The sequence below is a fragment of the Chroicocephalus ridibundus genome, chromosome 3 (genome assembly GCF_963924245.1).
Source record: "Chroicocephalus ridibundus chromosome 3, bChrRid1.1, whole genome shotgun sequence".
Classification (NCBI taxonomy): Eukaryota; Metazoa; Chordata; class Aves; order Charadriiformes; family Laridae; genus Chroicocephalus; species Chroicocephalus ridibundus.
The window spans coordinates 64,993,653-65,011,188 of NC_086286.1; the positions used below are offsets into that span (position 1 = coordinate 64,993,653).

The 17,536-nt window shown below is 42.2% G+C and overlaps 1 protein-coding gene across 2 annotated transcripts in view; it reads right to left on the minus strand.

Moving 5' to 3' along the window:
- ARFGEF3 (ARFGEF family member 3) overlaps positions 1 to 17,536 on the minus strand; it is a 99,970-nt gene that overhangs the window by 22,545 nt on the left and 59,889 nt on the right. For both annotated transcript variants that reach the window (XM_063329493.1, XM_063329492.1), the window contains 12 exons: positions 16,311 to 16,477; positions 14,893 to 15,058; positions 13,342 to 13,449; positions 12,875 to 13,090; positions 12,506 to 12,616; positions 10,192 to 10,342; positions 9,268 to 9,582; positions 7,811 to 7,944; positions 6,055 to 6,200; positions 4,290 to 4,469; positions 3,778 to 3,922; positions 1,762 to 1,884 (listed from right to left, as the gene is read on the minus strand). In XM_063329493.1, coding sequence (XP_063185563.1) covers positions 1,762 to 1,884; positions 3,778 to 3,922; positions 4,290 to 4,469; positions 6,055 to 6,200; positions 7,811 to 7,944; positions 9,268 to 9,582; positions 10,192 to 10,342; positions 12,506 to 12,616; positions 12,875 to 13,090; positions 13,342 to 13,449; positions 14,893 to 15,058; positions 16,311 to 16,477 — 1,962 coding nt within the window. The remainder of the gene's footprint in view (positions 1 to 1,761; positions 1,885 to 3,777; positions 3,923 to 4,289; positions 4,470 to 6,054; positions 6,201 to 7,810; positions 7,945 to 9,267; positions 9,583 to 10,191; positions 10,343 to 12,505; positions 12,617 to 12,874; positions 13,091 to 13,341; positions 13,450 to 14,892; positions 15,059 to 16,310; positions 16,478 to 17,536) is intronic.

Below are 17,536 nucleotides of genomic sequence, written 5' to 3' on the forward strand. Positions count from 1 at the left end.
TATATTTTATGCTACAATATTTCCTTCTGTTGCCTAATTCAGGTGTCAAGTTCTCACTGTTTCAACACTACGATATCCTCCGGCGCTAGTGTCTCAATATCACAGACGTTACGAACTCTGTGGCACCATCACACTCCTACCTTTAGGTCAGCTTCACTAAGTGCATTAAATAAGCAGATCAGCTCCGAGCCATCCTGTTGCAGAGTTCCTGCCTGGATAACTCCATGCACTCCATTTTTTTCCCTGTCCGCACAGTCTGTTTTCTGCCCCTCTCAGCCAATGTTCTGCCCACCCTAGAATACTTGGCTCATAACCATTTTTCCAGTTTAGCCAAATACTTTCCATTCAGTGCCAAATTTGAAGCTTTACTAAATGCCTATATACATGAACATTTTATTGCCTTAAAAGCTACTCCTCTCATAAAAACCACAAGATAAATATGAAATCCTTTTATTAAATCCTACTTTATTGTCCTTTCACTACATTATTGCTTTTTCTATGCCCTTAATTATTCCCTCCATAATGTATTTTAAAGTCTGTCTGCTGTTGAGATATGCCAAGTCAGCCAATGAAGTTTGAAACCTTTAGCTTTATGTTAAAATGCACATAAACGGTAGTATATTTGCTACTGCACATCACTGAAGTATCCCATAGTCCTGCTCCTTTAGTACAAAAAAAGATCTTGCTTTTTGATGTGTAACCATGAAGGGGACAAACTTATCTCATGAAGGTAAGAAACCTAAAGAAATGTAAGACAGGCTTTTAAATTCTCCAGAAGGAACATGAGTTCCCTCTACTGGTACTGGACATGCATCACGAGCTGAATTCTGTCCCCATTGAAATCGATGGTGAAATAGCTTCATAAAATGAGAGTAACGTGAAAGACTAGGTCTGGTGCGGTTAGCTGCTTCATTTAAATCAAAGGGAGTCGCTTACAGACCTTGATACCGCTGTGAATCAATATACCTATATTAAAAAAAAAAAGCCACACTTTGCCCCATAAGAAGTTTTGCAATTTACATAAGAAAAAAAAATATCATTGCCACAGTTCAATGAAAAATGTCAAATGCTAATGATCAAGGCAAGCCAGAGAACACGGATGTGGGGGCAGAATGACCCAACACCATCTGCCTTTGTTCTGCAGTCTGATGAAGTACCACAGTTACTCTGCAGGGTCACCTTGACTTGACATGCCTGGTCTCCACTGCTCTCAGTAACACAACGAACAAACTAGTTATGGGGACAGAGTGGTGTTAGTTGCAATGCTCATGATCGCCCTGAAGGTTCAGCAGGTTTTCAGCATTGCATATACCAAATTACTGCTGCTGTGGTGGGAAAGAGTAGAAAGGAGCCACGTGGCTTTGACTGCTGAATGTAAAACATAACCTGTTCTGTTGCAGACAATCCATGCTGCCACTGCACAATGCCAGGCCATTTCTGCAACATTCTGTTGGTTCTTTTAAATCTAAATTAATATAAGCAAGTCCTGATACAAATTTAGATCAAACGAAGCAGATATTTAATACTGAGATGCATCTTTGCTGCTATAACAACTTGAAAAATGGATGGTATTAAAAATGTTTCTGAAATAATCCCTTGGTCTTGGATTTTATTGTATTTTTCTACAGCATTCTGGACTCAATTTCTTCACTCCCTCTCTCTTCCCTACCATACCATTACATAACTTAATTCTCCTCTTCTGTAGGATCAAGTTTGGCATAACATGAATTAATAGGATAAAAGGAAAATAAATATATTTACCCAGTCCTTTGACAAACTTCATAAGGCACATAATATAACTGGTGGCAGCATTGGCAAAGACCTGGATGCTGTCTGTGTTTAGAAATGCTTCAAAGACATCAAACACCGGAGCTTGGCGTTTCCCTGTGGAAATAATAAGATGAGAACTCTTCCCCATCCCCCATAAAGGTGATTTTCCAACAGTTTTTCAACAATTTAACTGAATCTGTAGAATCTCTCCTCTTCTGGGCAGACACAGAAATGATAGAAATAAAACCTTCTCTTGCTCCTGAGGCAACTTGTGTAGCCGTCCACAGGATGTCATACAGACTCCCTCCTTCACCTTATCTATGAAAAATGTTAGCTTATACATGCCGAAATGGTAAAAGCAGGTTTGAGCTCTTGAACTCAGCTCAGTAGCTAACGCTTCTGTTCGGTGGAGGTTTCTGGTTTAGTTCTTGTTAACTGTCAAGATGACAGCAGTCACACGGAAAACTATTCAGACTATACAGTAACAAAATTGCCTTGCTTTTCCCAAGTAGATTATCAGTCTTCAAAAGCTGATAATTTTGAAGCTTATCAAAATGCATTTTGCCATCAGTCCTAACAGATCTGAAAGACCAAATTTAGGAGGAAAACCATATCCCTTACACATGACTTGTAACATTTAAAAAAACCCTTCTAATGCAGCAAAAGGACAGATTAAAGTGTTTTTCCTATATTACCCAGTTTCCATAGAAGCAAACATCTCTGGCAGAGATGCAGAATCATTCCTACAGCAAACATGGTTTGTAATAGCGCTAGCAATTTGAAGCCCTGTGATTAAGTGCCTGGACAAGCACTTGCCGAGATTATCACACTAATTTACCCTGCCATGCCTATTTACAAGAAGGGCAGGAAGGAGGATCCAGGGAACTACAGGCCTGTCAGTCTGACCTTGGTGCTGGGGAAGGTTATGGAGCAGATTACCTTGAGTGCCACCATGTAGCACGTACAGGACAACCAGATGATCAGGCCCAGACAGCATGGGTTTATGAAAGGCAGGTCTTGCTGGACTAACCTTATCTCCTTCTATGACAAGGTGACCTGCTTAGTGGTTGAGGGAAAGGCTGTGGATGTTTGTCTACCTACACTTTAGTAAAGTTTGACACCATTTCACACAGCATTCTCCTGGAGAAACTGTCTGCTCATGGCTTGGACAGGCGTACTCTTCACTGGGTAAAAAACTGGCTGGGGGTCTGGTCCCAAAGAGTGGTGGTGAATGGAGTTAAATTCAGTTGGTGGCCAGTCAAAAGTGGTGTTCCCCAGGGCTCAGTATTGGGGCCTGTCGGTCTCTTCTCACAAGTAACAGGCAATAGGGCAAGAGGAAATGGCTTCAAGTTGCACCAGGAGAGGTTTAGGTTGGATATTAGGAAAAATTTCTTCACCGAAAGGGTTGTCAAGCGCTGGAACAGGATGCCCAGAGAAGTTGTTCAAGTCACAGTCACCATACCTGGAGGTACTTAAAAGACATGTAGGTGTGGTGCTGAGGGACAAAGTTTAGTGGTGGACTTAGCAGTGCTAGGTTAATAGTTGGACTCAATAATCTTAAAGGTCTTTTTCAACCTAAATGATCCTATGATGATGTATAAGAGCAATAGGTTTCACATAGTAAGAAAGCCAGTCCACATGAGACGTGCTGGCTGTATACAGCACGCTTTCCTTTCTCTAGCAGGACATTGACAAGGGCCCAGCCAAGCTCACTAGTCCTGCACTACTGTTTTGCTCAAAACTATTCAAGTAGGCTTGAAGTATTTCTTTCTCATTCTATTTATCTGCCAGAATCTGGAGGATAAAAAGTCAAAACAATACCTCTGCTTTCCCTCCCACCACAACTAATAAAACAGATACTTCAGTACTGTCATAGAGTCAGAGGCACTGCTAAGTGCCTCTGTTCAGGTAGGGCATTTAAATATATTGAGTTAGTTATTGTGTCCCCAAGGAATACACCAGGGAGACAAAAGCACATATGAAACAGTCAGTGCAGTATGTCCTTACCCATAGAGTATTCTCCTACAAGGTACTCTTTAACCTCTGACTTGCTGCTGCTGTGAACTGTTTCCAGGGCACTGAACAGGGGTCTCCATCCTGACTGGATCTGGGTAGAACACATTTCCACCAACTCTCCTATAGAGGTGACCACCTGCAGACAGTGCAGGAGAGGTTAAAAGAATAAAACAAAAAACCAGAACTAATACATAGATGGACCATTAGAAGGAATGAAGATGGCTTTAAACACATTCCTGGATTTCACTATGTCAGTCTAGACTAACTTTTGTTTTTTTAAAATAATATAAAAGTTTTATTTAATTGCTTTAAAGCCAGGTATACTGTCTCTGTGCTCTACCACAATGCTAGCTTAGGTAGGCAGATTCCTTGAAGATGATTAAGGGGCACCATTTGAAGGCAATTTGGGAAACACTCTCAAATGGACCAAGTGCACTCGGGAGACTATCCTTCTTATGGGCATGGTAGGCCAGATACAGACACCCTGATCACGGATGACTTGCCTGGTCTTGGACATCCTCATCACACAGCTCTAGTTGCATGATACGCTCAAAGGGGCGGAAAAGCGCCTCATTAAAATGAAAATGAGAAGGCTCATTCCAGTCCATCAGCACTTCAGTGAGGATGTCATGGATGAAGGAGACAGCCTTCCGGGACACGTGTCTCTCCTTATGACAGGCAGCCTGCAGGGAAAGGAAGAGTATTAGAGTTTGTCCAAGCAAAAAATTTGCTTTTAGTAAGACAATTTTAAGGGAGATAATTTCTTCATGCTGCTGAACCCTAAAAATGGCTTCACCACTAACGTGACTACGGATCCCACTGCAATGAAAATGGGAGAGTACTGCCATGGAAACAGATGACTGAGACCCTGAGCTGCCTGAAGTCCCACAAATGCCTGAAGGTTTGCTGTCAATTCAAAAAGCACAGAGCTAAAAATAAATAAATAATAAACCCCACAGAACAGAAGTAATTTCAAATATCCTTTGTTTCTACCATGTGACCATTTTTCCTTTCGAAAAAGTAGTTTCTGCATATATTCACCATACCTATCTATGCATGACCAAATGTCACTTTATATCTGGCTATTTATGGAACTTAAAAGTGATGGGAGCCTTCTCACTTTGGAAGAGCTATTAAAAAATAAACCACCAGTGAATCTGGATATAAAGATACTGTTTTGAGCAACTATGCAGGTTATGCTGAATTATGTCCTTTCCCTGATGTTGCTCCTTCCTAGTAATGCCATCATCTGCACTGAAGTCAACCAAAAAGACTGCCCAGCCCTGCAATCTAAAAACATGGAAGATACTCAAGTTTAAACTGGCTTGGGACCTTAAAACGCTTAAAAGTGTTCAAAACATGAAAAGCAATTAAAGTGGTCTCAGGCTGGCATCCAAAGGCAAGTGAGACACTAGTTTTCAAGATAAAGGGCTGTCAAAGGATACAACAAAACTCTTCTCTGCTATTTCTACTTCACTTAGTGGGATTCCACAGAGACTCCCCAATGCCTGAACTCTGCTGTGAAATAGTCCACACGTTTTCTTGAGTCAATGAAATGAAGGGCTATGGCAATTTACTGAACAGCTCATCTTAAAACTCTGGAGAAGCATGCTCCCAATAAACCTGGGCACATGACACCCCATACCTCACCAACAGGAAGGATGGAAGTACTGCACGTTTACTCATACTAATGATACAAATCAAAAAGCTCTGAGAAGCCAAGACGCCAGCATGTCACCAGATAAGACTGCAAGTTTGGTTGAGGAAAGATTATTCGTTATGACTGAAATCCATTATGTGGCTGCTACTGGCATGCCACTGACCAGGCTTCACAAGGAAGGAGAAGGAAAGGGAAAAATGTCATCATCTTCCCAGTTCAGCTGGCTGTATGTGGGAAAAGAAAGCCTGCATTCTTTTATGGGAAGAACTGCAAGGATGCAGACCTTGACTGGGAAAACAGGCAAATGGAGGAGTTACTTGTAACCTCTTAGGGTGGTTCCAGTTTTTTCACCACAGACAGACAGGAAGTATCATATTGCAAAAATCCAACACGCCGTCCCCGGACCTGCCCGTTTCAGTTATTTAAAAGTGCACTCTCAGTGGCAGTATTACAATATCTGACACAGTACATACAATATCCCAACAGGAGTGCAACCGGGTTTGACAATATTGAGAGTTGATACACATTTTAAGAGCTATCAAACCTTCACCATCTTTTTCAGGTTTGTCATCTCTTGCACACGTTCCCATTTTCTCCCCCACTCCTACCTCTACAAGGTGAGGTGCCACCAGGCTCCAGCAGCGCATGAGGTGGAGCAATGGGCGAGATTTACTCCTTACAATTCTGAGCATGGCATCACCAAGTCGGAACAAGTGAAGTGCACTTCTCCTGTCCTGGGTAGATTTTACTTCACCTGAAAGAAAGTAAAAGAAAATAAATGGAAGGGAAGTAACAGCAGCTCCTCCATCTCTAGATGTTTAAATTGGAATTTAAATCAGGATAGACATTATTAGTATTAACTTGAGGCTGGGGGAGAAGGGGAAAGGGGGGAGGGAAAAAAAAAAGAAAAAAGAAAAAATCAGTGCAAAACACAGCCTATGCTTGTGTAGGTAAGAGAGCAGGAGATGGACCCAAGTTTGAAGAACAACGTTAATTTGATTTAAGTTACAATTTTTTGGGAAACATTTTAAAAACAAAGTCTTAGAGAAGTAGGGCAGAAAAGTTAAGCAAGGAGCTAAATAATTGATATTAAGACCCAAAATAGTAGTTGGAAAAACATTTGGTGACATCTACAGGGGAAAATATAAACTGAAAATTATTTAGTTTTAGTTTGTCCTTTTGTATTTCTTATCAAGCAAAGGATGTGAAGCAAAGGATGTGAAGCAAAGAATGTGAAGCAAAGAATGTGAAGCAAAGAATGTGAAGCAAAGAATGTGAAGCAAAGAATGTGAGAAAATGCTTTTCTGTTCCCCAGCCAGTAATAGTCATTATTTCCTATTGAAAGGGATTAATCTTTTGTTGCTTTTACGTTTGGAAGGACACTTCATTCTCTCATTTAAAATACGCTGGTGCTTTTATCTCTAATAAAATATGTCATTAGGGGGCATACCACTTTTAATATATAAAAAAAAAATGCAATTGATTGCTTTATCCTAATTTTAGCTTCATTATTACTGACTACTGTTGATTGACTGCTAAATACATGATAAGAGGGTCACCATTTATTAAAAATAAAGTAATTAATGTTGAGGCCTGAAGACAAGCAAGAGCAAAAAATGAACAACTTGAAGTGTCACACTGAGAAAATGAGTAGCAGCACTTCAGGGAGAGGAGAAAACGACTACATTTGAGACATATACCAGATAAAATCCACATCTGCCACAGGACAGAGCAGGGCCCATATAACTAATGTAACTTCTAAAGGCACCATACAAATTTAAGTGAAAGATCTTCCTTTGGGTCCAATTCTTCTGCTCTATTTGAGACCGTGATGGAAATGACAATTTACAAGCTTTGTACTGTAAGGTATACGCTCCACTCTGCTGGGCAAGAGCAAGCAGGACAAATCCCACTGCTCTATCTGACATTCTTCAGTTCTGTGCTTTGTTTGCTGTTGCCCATTTTCTGAATACTTCTGAGGTTATCCCACTGCCAAATGTCTAGCCCAAATCCACTGTCTTAGGTATACGTTCACCCAATTTCCTTACTGGATTGGGCTCCAAAATGGAGCTGTGATTAAATATTTGTGGATAATTAACACAAATCCAAGAATCAAAGGAATGTCCTCTGAAGTGTTTCATAGCAGGTGTGGATGTGGTCCCTGTCCAAAAAAAGTGCTCAACTTTTTCTATAGACTTTGAATTTCTCCTACAGAAAGATCTTATTAGACTAAGTACTGTGCTTTATTTATACCTAGGAATTCAATTGGAAAAATTAAAACTATAAGACTACAAAGCAAGTCTTGTGTGCAATACAGTTGTATACGAAACACAGAACTCTGTAAGGGATCTTCAGGTGATTTACCTGGCATTGCTAGGGAGTAATCAACTGTATCTGTGACCGAATGGAAAAGCTGGGCCTGAGAAGCCTTCTTGAGCTGGTAAAGGAAACCTGCCAGCGCCATCAAGTTTAACTTGTCAGCGGCATCTTCAAAGAGCCTGTGAGTAAAAGAACAAAATCTAATTGAAAACTTAATGAGATGCAGACTTAACTGTGTATCTAAAACTCTTATCTGCACACAGCTGCTACATGTTGCCTTTGGTGACACACTGGGTTATTGAGGGCTTTTTCATTTATATAGTGCTACAGAAAGACTTTGATCCAGAAGCCTTATTAATTGATAGGTGGAAAGTAGAGCGATGTAGGAGCAATCAGAACCTTTCCAAGATTCAACTGCGGTACTAAAACAAAAAGTCACTTTTTTGAGGAATCAACTCTTGCCCGTTACTGTATTTTAATGCTACAAGCAGCTCATAAACAAGTAATCGAAAAATCAGTGAGGCTATTCCCAGTCCTCACAACATAGATCATCATAGCTTCACTGACTATAGAGTTACACCAGTTTGCTTCATCTGAAGTTACAGGCCCTTACATGAAAAACAAATTAATTCAAGTCTTAAACCTAAAGTTACTGTACCTGAATTGATGTTTAGGAATATAAACAAGAGTTGTTATTTTCAGCTGCAATGAGCTCTTAAGATTTAAGAGTTAAAACCTGCACCCTTAAAGCAGTAAACTTATGCTTACATAGGAGGTAGGTTCCACAGAGATCACAGTGAAATTCCACATGGTGCTGCCACAAGTTGACACAAATATGATTTTCTGACATTGCTTTGCATGAAAAACTTTCTATAGTCCTGGGAAATGGGGACTGAGTCCTAATAACATCTGCACTGAAATATCAGTGTGGAAATCAAACCTGCAGCATTAAAATTAGAGTACTGCTATTCTCTAATCCTCACAACTAAGTTGTGTTGTGAGGTTCCTGAATAAAAGGTACATTCCATGCACAGAGTAAAACTCCTACAAGCAGTGTTGGTATACATTACTTTTTCCTCCGAATTTACAAATAATGCCCTCCTATGGACAAAGAATGCAAAATGTCATCTGGGAAAAAAAAGGGGTATTAGAAGCATGCAGACCCGGGAAATTTTCAATTCTAGCCTGGACTGCCAAAAGAATAGCAGAAATAGCACAAAAGTCTGTGACGTATCTGTGACCATGTTGTAGGGACGCTTAACCCAGACATTCTGTGACCATGCTTGGCGCCCTTTCCTCCTCCAGACACGTTGGGGAAGGCCGACAAGCTGTCCACGCAGTCCCGACAGCTGCTTTCTAACTGACACTGGTCTTGTCACTAAGTCCCTTCCCGTCAGGACAAGACACCCACTTATTTTGTCTGCTTTAATGGATGTAACAGATTATTTTACAAGCAAGCAATAAATACACCAGTCTCAGGATGCATTTGATTTACTTTTTACCTGTCAGCTTGCGTCGAGAGTGTGAGAACAGCCTTGGCAGCATTGGTCCCACACAGCAGGCTGCCTCCACGGAAGTCGAAAGCTCTGCCCTTACTGCTCTCCTTGATGAGTTCCTGGATAGAAACTGGCTGAATGACAGGATTGCTGCTGAGGGTGGCCTCCTGCTCAGGGGTCAGTGCCTGGGGAGACTCCCCAGGCTCAGAGTCTGGGTGCAGCCCTCCATGTGCCTGCTGTGACTGGGTGATGGTAAGGGAGGGCTGGGAAGCACCGTCGCTGAAGTGGGTGTGCTCCAGTGTGCCGATGTACTCACACACCCTGAGAACAAACAGGACAAGCAAAACATGAATAAAACCCCCAAAACAACAACTCCTCCCTTCCCTCACTAATCACCAGGCTCACTGAAGAGATGCTTGGGTCTGTACTTCAGAAGTGAATAAGAAGGATAGTGCAAGTACAGCCCTCGGCTGCCTCACAGCCCCACCACTGTGAGAAGCAGCTTACATGGAAACCCACTGCCAATTTGCAGGCATCAATTTCTACATCTAAACCAGATATGATGCACTGGACATTCTCCTCAAACCATAACCAGACAATCTCTAACTCTTAGACTACGTATAGGTAACCTGTCGTCTTAGATTCTTTGGCATCCTGTGTGCCTAGACAGCAAAAAGTTTAGTGGAGGTGCCTCAAAAGCCCATTTAGGTTCCTGGCTCTGCCACAGTCTTCTGGTAACTTTGAAGTTTCTAAGCACTGATTTTGTCTCTGAATAGTGGTGGAAAACAGCACTGTCTTTTCTCTCACAGCTACTGGCAGTTAATTCACTCTGACACTGTTTATACAGAATGCCCCCAGGGCATGGAAAGTCCTTTTTCTCAGTCCATTACTTTCAGGCAGCATGGTACAAATTCTGTTTCTGGTGCATACCTGAACACATGAGGCCAACAGTCCTGGTTGTGGCTTCCCATCTCCAGGCCCACGTTAAGGACTGCATCCATACACAAAACATGAGCAGTGTGCAGGCAGACTCCCTGCACTTTCCCCATCTGCTCCAGTTTCTGCTCCACTTTCTGTTTCACTGCACCATGAAAAATAAAAAAAACATTAGCTTCTCCAGCTTCTAAACAGACACCAGTTTGTATATAGGGTGATGGCAAAGATATACAGTCCAAAAGCTATAAAAGAACGTGGATTTTAGACAAAAAAACAAATCAGAGAAACTAATTTCTTCCTAATAAACGTAAGGCAGTTTTAAAATTAAAATTGTTTTTGACTGATCTTACATGCATGAAAAAAAAAAAAAATATCAACGCCAGATTGACACCCTCCACCTCCAAATTCACATCTTGCTGCCCACAGAACAGATGCAGACTGCAAGTGATATCACATAGAATCATAGAATCATAGAATCATAGAATCATAGGGTTGGAAGGGACCTCTGGAGATCATCTAGTCCAACCCCCCTGCCAGAGCAGGGTCACCTAGAGCAGGTTACACAGGAACACGTCCAGGTGGGTTTTGAATGTCTCCAGAGATGGAGACTCCACCACCTCTCTGGGCAGCCTGTTCCAGTGCTCTGCCACCCTCAGGGTAAAGAAGTTCCTCCTCATGTTTAGGTGGAACTTCCTATGTTCCAGTTTGTGCCCATTGCCTCTTGTCCTGTCCCCGGGCACCACTGAAAAGAGCCTCGCCCCATCGTCCTGACACCCACCCTTTAAGTATTTATAAGCGTTGATAAGGTCACCCCTCAGACGTCTTTTTTCCAGACTGAAGAGACCCAAATCCCTCAGCCTTTCCTCATAAGAGAGGTGTTCCAGTCCCCTAATCATCCTCGTAGCCCTCCGCTGCACCCTTTCCAGCAGTTCCCTGTCCCTCTTGAACCGGGGAGCCCAGAACTGGACACAGTACTCCAGGTGCGGTCTCACCAAGGCAGAGTAGAGGGGGAGGATGACCTCCCTTGACCTGCTGGCCACGCTCCTCTTGATGCACCCCAGGATGCCATTGGCCTTCTTGGCCACAAGGGCACATTGCTGACTCATGGTCATCCTGTTGTCCACCAGGACTCCCAGGTCTCTTTCCACAGAGCTGCTCTCCAGCAGGTCAGCACCCAACCTGTACTGGTGCATGGGGTTGTTCCTCCCCAGGTGCAGCACCCTACACCTGTTTCTCTTTCAAGCTGGCTGGCTGGATATTTATTATTTTTACCAAAATCTCATTTTCTATGGAAAAAGAAGTTTTCAGATTTCTCATCTATTTCCATACAAAAGTTTCACCAAAGAGCTTTTGCTAATGGATACTCTTGTCAAAGCAAAACTAATCCTGGTCTGAACTACAAGCATTTGGACTTCATTCTTTTTCCCCGAGAATCTCTGAAAAGCTTATTTTTCATGCTGCCTTGGAATGGAAACCAATTTTGAAGCTTTGCAAGCTTTCATAGAACAGATCTGTTGGCCTCTGGCCACCACTACTGCCTCCTCTTTGGTTCAGCTGGCCAACTCGCCTCAGTCATAGCTAGCAGAGTGGTCAAAAGCTAGTTTGTGCCCAGGCCTACTCAATTTTGTTTTCTCTACTCAGACATCAAATTCAAGTGCCAAGCAGGGTGATTTGTGCAACACTGTGTTTTGTTATGGGCTTCTTTCCATTAGATTCAGATGTCAACAGACACATTTTATATCCAACAGCCATTGGAGACAAAAATTTACTTTCCTGACTTCCAGTGGGTTTGAAGTAGTAGTTTAGAGATGCAGGACTTTTTACATGTTATACATATCTAATTTTTTTATTCCAGCTTCATTTAACATGATTCAGAAACGGTTTTAAGTATCTGATGATGACAGAAGACAACCAAGGATGTATACACAAGACAGGCAGAAGGACCCAAACTCAGCTTATATGACTACCCAACACTTTGAAAAAAATTATTGTTTCTCTGATGCCCTCTGGTTGTACTACTATCACAAGGATTAAAAAGTGCATATTTCAAAAAAGCTGTTGGCTTATCTATTGTTCCACTGATTTCAGTTCCAGATAAAATATAATTAGTGTGACATAATGTTAAGACTCTAGGACAGCAGGACATGTACTTTACATGCCTCTAGACATACAATCCATATGCTTACAAGTGAGCGGTGCACAATAGTGGCATTCCCCTCTGTCCTTCTTCTATGAGTAGCGAAGTAATCACCAGTTGCATCTTTGCAGGCAATATGAGATAACGTAGATAATTTAATCACATAGTTACCTTGAGCTATAGTATCACTGGCCTCTTGGATTTCTTTTTCTTCTTTCTCTTCCTGGACACAGGAGGCAGCAGCCATTTGTGCAAGAGCAGACGCACAGTTAGCAGCAACTCCTGTAAAGCAACAACACAACTACAGTTTAATCAGCGCTTCCTCCCCACTCCCGTGCAATCTCAACAACAGGTTGTGACAAGGTAAGTTGGCTGGATATGTCTATGCTGTAGGGCAGGTGGGCTCTATGGGGAGTCCTACAGTCTAGGTTCCTATCCAAGACTGGAACAGGATGCTGCTTTTCTCCCTCCCAAATTCCTTCAAGGAAAGTTACCGTCCTGTTTTGTGAGTCTGCCATGGCATCCCACGTGCGGCAGTACCTAGAGCACAGCTCAGCCGGGCTGCCCTCCTCAGTCCATCCAGGCTCACACAGATGGAGTCTTTCTCCTTTTGGTTCTGCTCCTTGGCTCCTTCTGCTCCCAAGATGAAGGCCAGCCCCTTGGAGCTGCCTGCCATGCGGCCAGTCAGTGGTGTGGACAAAGTGTCAATCAAGTTCTTCCAACAGCCGATTAAAAGGTATCGGGCAAAAGCAACTCCTGGAGTGAGAAATGCATTACTACTACTACTGGAAAATGACATAACAGCAGCTTTATCCTCAGCGGTAAAAAAAACCAAGTCATATTAGTCCTTTTCATGCTGGACTACCAATTCACGTGTAGGATGTACTGACATACTTCCCTCAACCCTTAAATTGTTGTTCTAAACCACAAATTATCTGAATATGCTTATGGTATGTAACAACCCACTGCTGGTAGAAACGCTTGTGCATATAATACAGTCTTAATACCTGCAACAACAGAATCGTCTGTCTTCCGGTTTTGGGAAAGTGGAGATTGAGCTGAAGCTGATGCCATCAATTGGCCACCAATTGCACTGCTTCCCAAGCCATCGATGTCTGACAGAATATTAAAAAACAACAACAGATTACTATTCAACACAGAGATGGTATAAGGAAAGCACCTCCTACTGGCTCTTTGTTCAAATAAGTACTAGCACTCGTGACTTCTCAGGTATGCATTTTAGTTCTCTGGCAGGCTTCTGAAGCCTTGGCATAAACATGAGCTGTGGCATCTTATGCTTTGCCCAGTATAACCAAAATGTTCTTGAAGGGAAATATCCCACTCTCAAAAGTGCCCGTACCGTATCGCCTCACCCCGCCCCGCCCCCCTGACGTTACAGAGTCAACAGCAAAGATTTCATGGTATTTCTTACAGTTCAGATCTTCCCACACCCTTAAATCTCCACATTTCTTAATATAACCTTTCAAATCTTGCTAAATCCTGTATCTAGATGTTCCCAAATCTCAGTCTGAGTCCTCAAGATGCACTGGGATTCTATGTCTGAAATGTGATTTTTAGTAGACCTATGTAGGTTCAACCTCAAAAGAAATACAACCCTTTCTCCAACACAACAAAAGACCAGCTTCTCACAGAGAATTTAATGTTAGGGACGTCAGGTTGATTTCCTTTCTAGCAGTCCCTGTCTGTCACTTCTCCACATACTTCATGGCTATTGTTTTTCCAAAGTGTTTCTTTCAGCTTCTCAGCAAAATAGCTAAAAGCAACACTGAGCTCAATACAGTCAGCAAAAAACTTGCAGAGCACCGCTCTTTGATTACCAGTTAATGGCTCAGCAGAAACCAGTGTTCTCCCTGTATATACTGTTTTAATTACCTCCTTGTAATCATACAGTATACACATTCAAGCAAGCAGTGCATTTTATATCAATACAATTTCATAGCCATCCTGCCACCTTTCAGCTAATACCATTTGATTTTTCCCTCAAAGGAAGCTAAGGGTTATTTTTAAGCATTTGCTAGAGGTGCTCCAGGTTTTCAGCTCCTCTCTAGCGCCAGTTGGCATATCCCTGGCATAGCACAAATCTGAACCAAGGGGAGCCCAATCTGTGGTAGGCTTCCAGAATCGGACGCCACTATCTATATTTGTACTGCACCACAGGCACACTGAAATGGCTTTGCTATGACACCAAGAAAACAGCAGCCTTACCACTTATCATTAACTGGTACCAAGTCTACCAGAACTGAAGCTGACAGAATTAAGAGGTGCTTTGGTTCAGTGAACAAACCTACTGTCCCAGTCTCCCAGGGACAGCTGTTGTTAAACCCACGCCTCAAAACCTTTCTGTCCGATCCAAAACAAACACTCAAGTACCTGCCACAGTTAAGTCTGATTCCTTTTCTACTGGTAATTTTGTGAAACACCATATGTTGCGTGATGACATGCTGTTCTGTATGTAATGCAATGAAGCAGCATGCTATTGTACCTCACTTTAGACACGCATTTGGAAGTTAGCCTTGCCACCATAACGTGGTACTGACCAGTCAGCATGGTGATAAGTGGAAGGCTGTGCTCTTCAGGGCTTCCCCAGTATCCAGCTTCCCCCAGCATGTTCCTTTCTAGTACCTGGTGGTACAGTTCTTCAACCCAGGCCTGGGAAAATACCATCAACACTCCGCTGGACTGGACCTGCTTCATGAACTCCTTCTGCAGGGAACCATAAAAGCCAGATCAAGACAACAGTAAGCCTACAGCACGAGCCTCAGCTCCTAGATCTACTCCTGAGCATAACGAAATGCAGGAGCAGAGATGAAGTTATGCAAAGGTAAGAATTAACCGAGGATCGCAATGTGTCTCTATGGAAAATGACATGAACATGAAATGTTCCCTTCTTTTACTGCAGTTCATGCAAGATACAAATCACGACGACAGTTCTTGCACAGTGACAATGGCACATGCTGATCTCTGTTTCCACAAGGCAGGGGTAGGATCTCAGTTCCAATAAAAAGAAGCTGTGGCACCTAATGCTGCCTGTCCAGCAGTCAGGCCCTTCTGCATTGAACAGTCACCACAGATGAACTGGGGCCCAACTGGATATCCGAACAATTTTCAACAATACTCAGGTCATGCTCAGGCCTGCTGTGCACAGTGCTGCCCCTAGAGAAGGTTCTGAGACACAGATTTGCCCCCGCAGCTGCTGAAGAACATGCCAGAACTGATGTTAAAACCCACTTGTTTTTGAGGTCTTCTAGAATATAAATTCTCTTATATCGGAAAAGATGGCAATAATGGTACATTTTGACAGAATTTTTTTGGTTTTCATTTTTTTCCATATATCACTGATTTTTTTTTAGTTTTAGGAAAACTCTGAAATGACTTCTCTTGGGCAACTTAGTTGAAAAACATAGATTCATGTCTTATAACTCTAGCAGCCTTCAAAACAATTTTTAAAAAGCCCGAGAAGCTGAGGAATCCCAGGTCCCACAAAAATCATCAGTTCATATTGCTAAAACCTAATTATTTTTCACTCTAACTTCTCATGTCTTCATCTGCATAAATACAAATCAACTATTAAGCAAAATGTTTGTCATTATACTCAAAAGTAGTTGCAAGATGAAGGTATGTCCCTTGATAATGTGCACAAACAATACTTGTTGCATCACACAATGCTAATGAAGATCAGTTCTGAAGACAGAGTATCCATCAAAATGACTGCTACTTTAATGATGATTAGTAAGCAGTATTAAATTCCTCCCCCGAATTACAGAGAAGCTGTGTAATTCAGATGCATGACATTTATCATGCAAGATTCATGAGCAGCTTGGAGAACGCTTCATTTGCAATTATTATTTCTCACTTAGCAAGCAGCCTGAAGGCTTTATGTGTGGGCTGTTTTAATGTGAAAGGAAGCAAAACAATTTTTCTTTTTTTAACAATTTTCTCATATTCCCCAACTCACCAGCAACACAGGGGCTTGGGCAGGCTTCTTTCTGTAGTAATCAGAGTTGGCCAATTTTAGGTTGAGCAGCAGAGTGTAATGTGAGACCATGTAGAGACTGTCTGCGTTCATCAGAGTCTGGAAGCTGAAATTTAGGTTTCCCTCAAATCCTGGTGAGTGCATCATACCTAACAAAAACACCATGTGAGCTCTCACATTTTACACAGATTTTGCCTGGAAAAAAAAAATCAGAAACTAACCCTAGCATTTCAGCAGCAACAGATTGCTAGAATAGTCAATGATTCATCAGTAGAAATTACTCTACCAAATACACTAGAATAGGGAACAGAAAAGTAAGTACTCCATCTAGAATACGGTGCTGCAAGGTAAACTGAACACTCCAGTCACAGTCCAGCAAAGCAACACGCTAAATCCAAAATACACAAGGAGCACTAGCATTCATTGGGATGACTGCCAGGTACAACGCAAAGGGCAGGATACATCTGCAACGCCAACTGGAAAGGTGAGGTGGGAGGGGGGCGGAGGCAAAGCCTTTGTACTTAACTGAGCGTACATTGCACCAAATGGTGCTAATGAGGGTGACAGCCCTTTTAACTCCCCAGTAAATCTGTCCTGGCTAAGTGAGTTGTTGGATGGGAACTGGAGTGCTCGGCACCTTGCACGATCAGGCTGTAATTACCATTTTCTCCGTGGCCTAGAGGTATGTGGACAAATATTTGGGGCTGAGATGGCTGGAACTCATTACAACTCCAAGCCCTGTTTAGCTCATACAAGACCTGATTTCTAGATAGCTGAGCATTTGCAGCTCTGTCAGACCCTTAAGCCACGTGTAAGCGCTCAGTACTCCTGAAAACACTATTTGTATGCAAGGACAGCATGCCCAGCGGCACAATCCCTTCTTCCCAGGTAGGATGGATGGCACATACATTTTCCTCTGAGTTAGCTGACCTACTGGTAGAAAAGCACAAATCAAGTATGAGCAATACCTAATTGAATCCCTATGATCCGTTCTTTCAGCCATGAAAAAATAGAAATATTAGACGCCCCACATGACGCACAATATTTCATGGTTTTCACATCAACTGTGAAATCCGTTCATATAATGTCAATTAGGGAGGATTGCAGAGTAAGCTTTATCCTAGAGGAAGGTTTGAAATGAAACAAAAAACCAGCTTCCAAGGTTAGTTACATGGCGAAGCAAAGCTGTGTCATTTGTTAACTGCTGC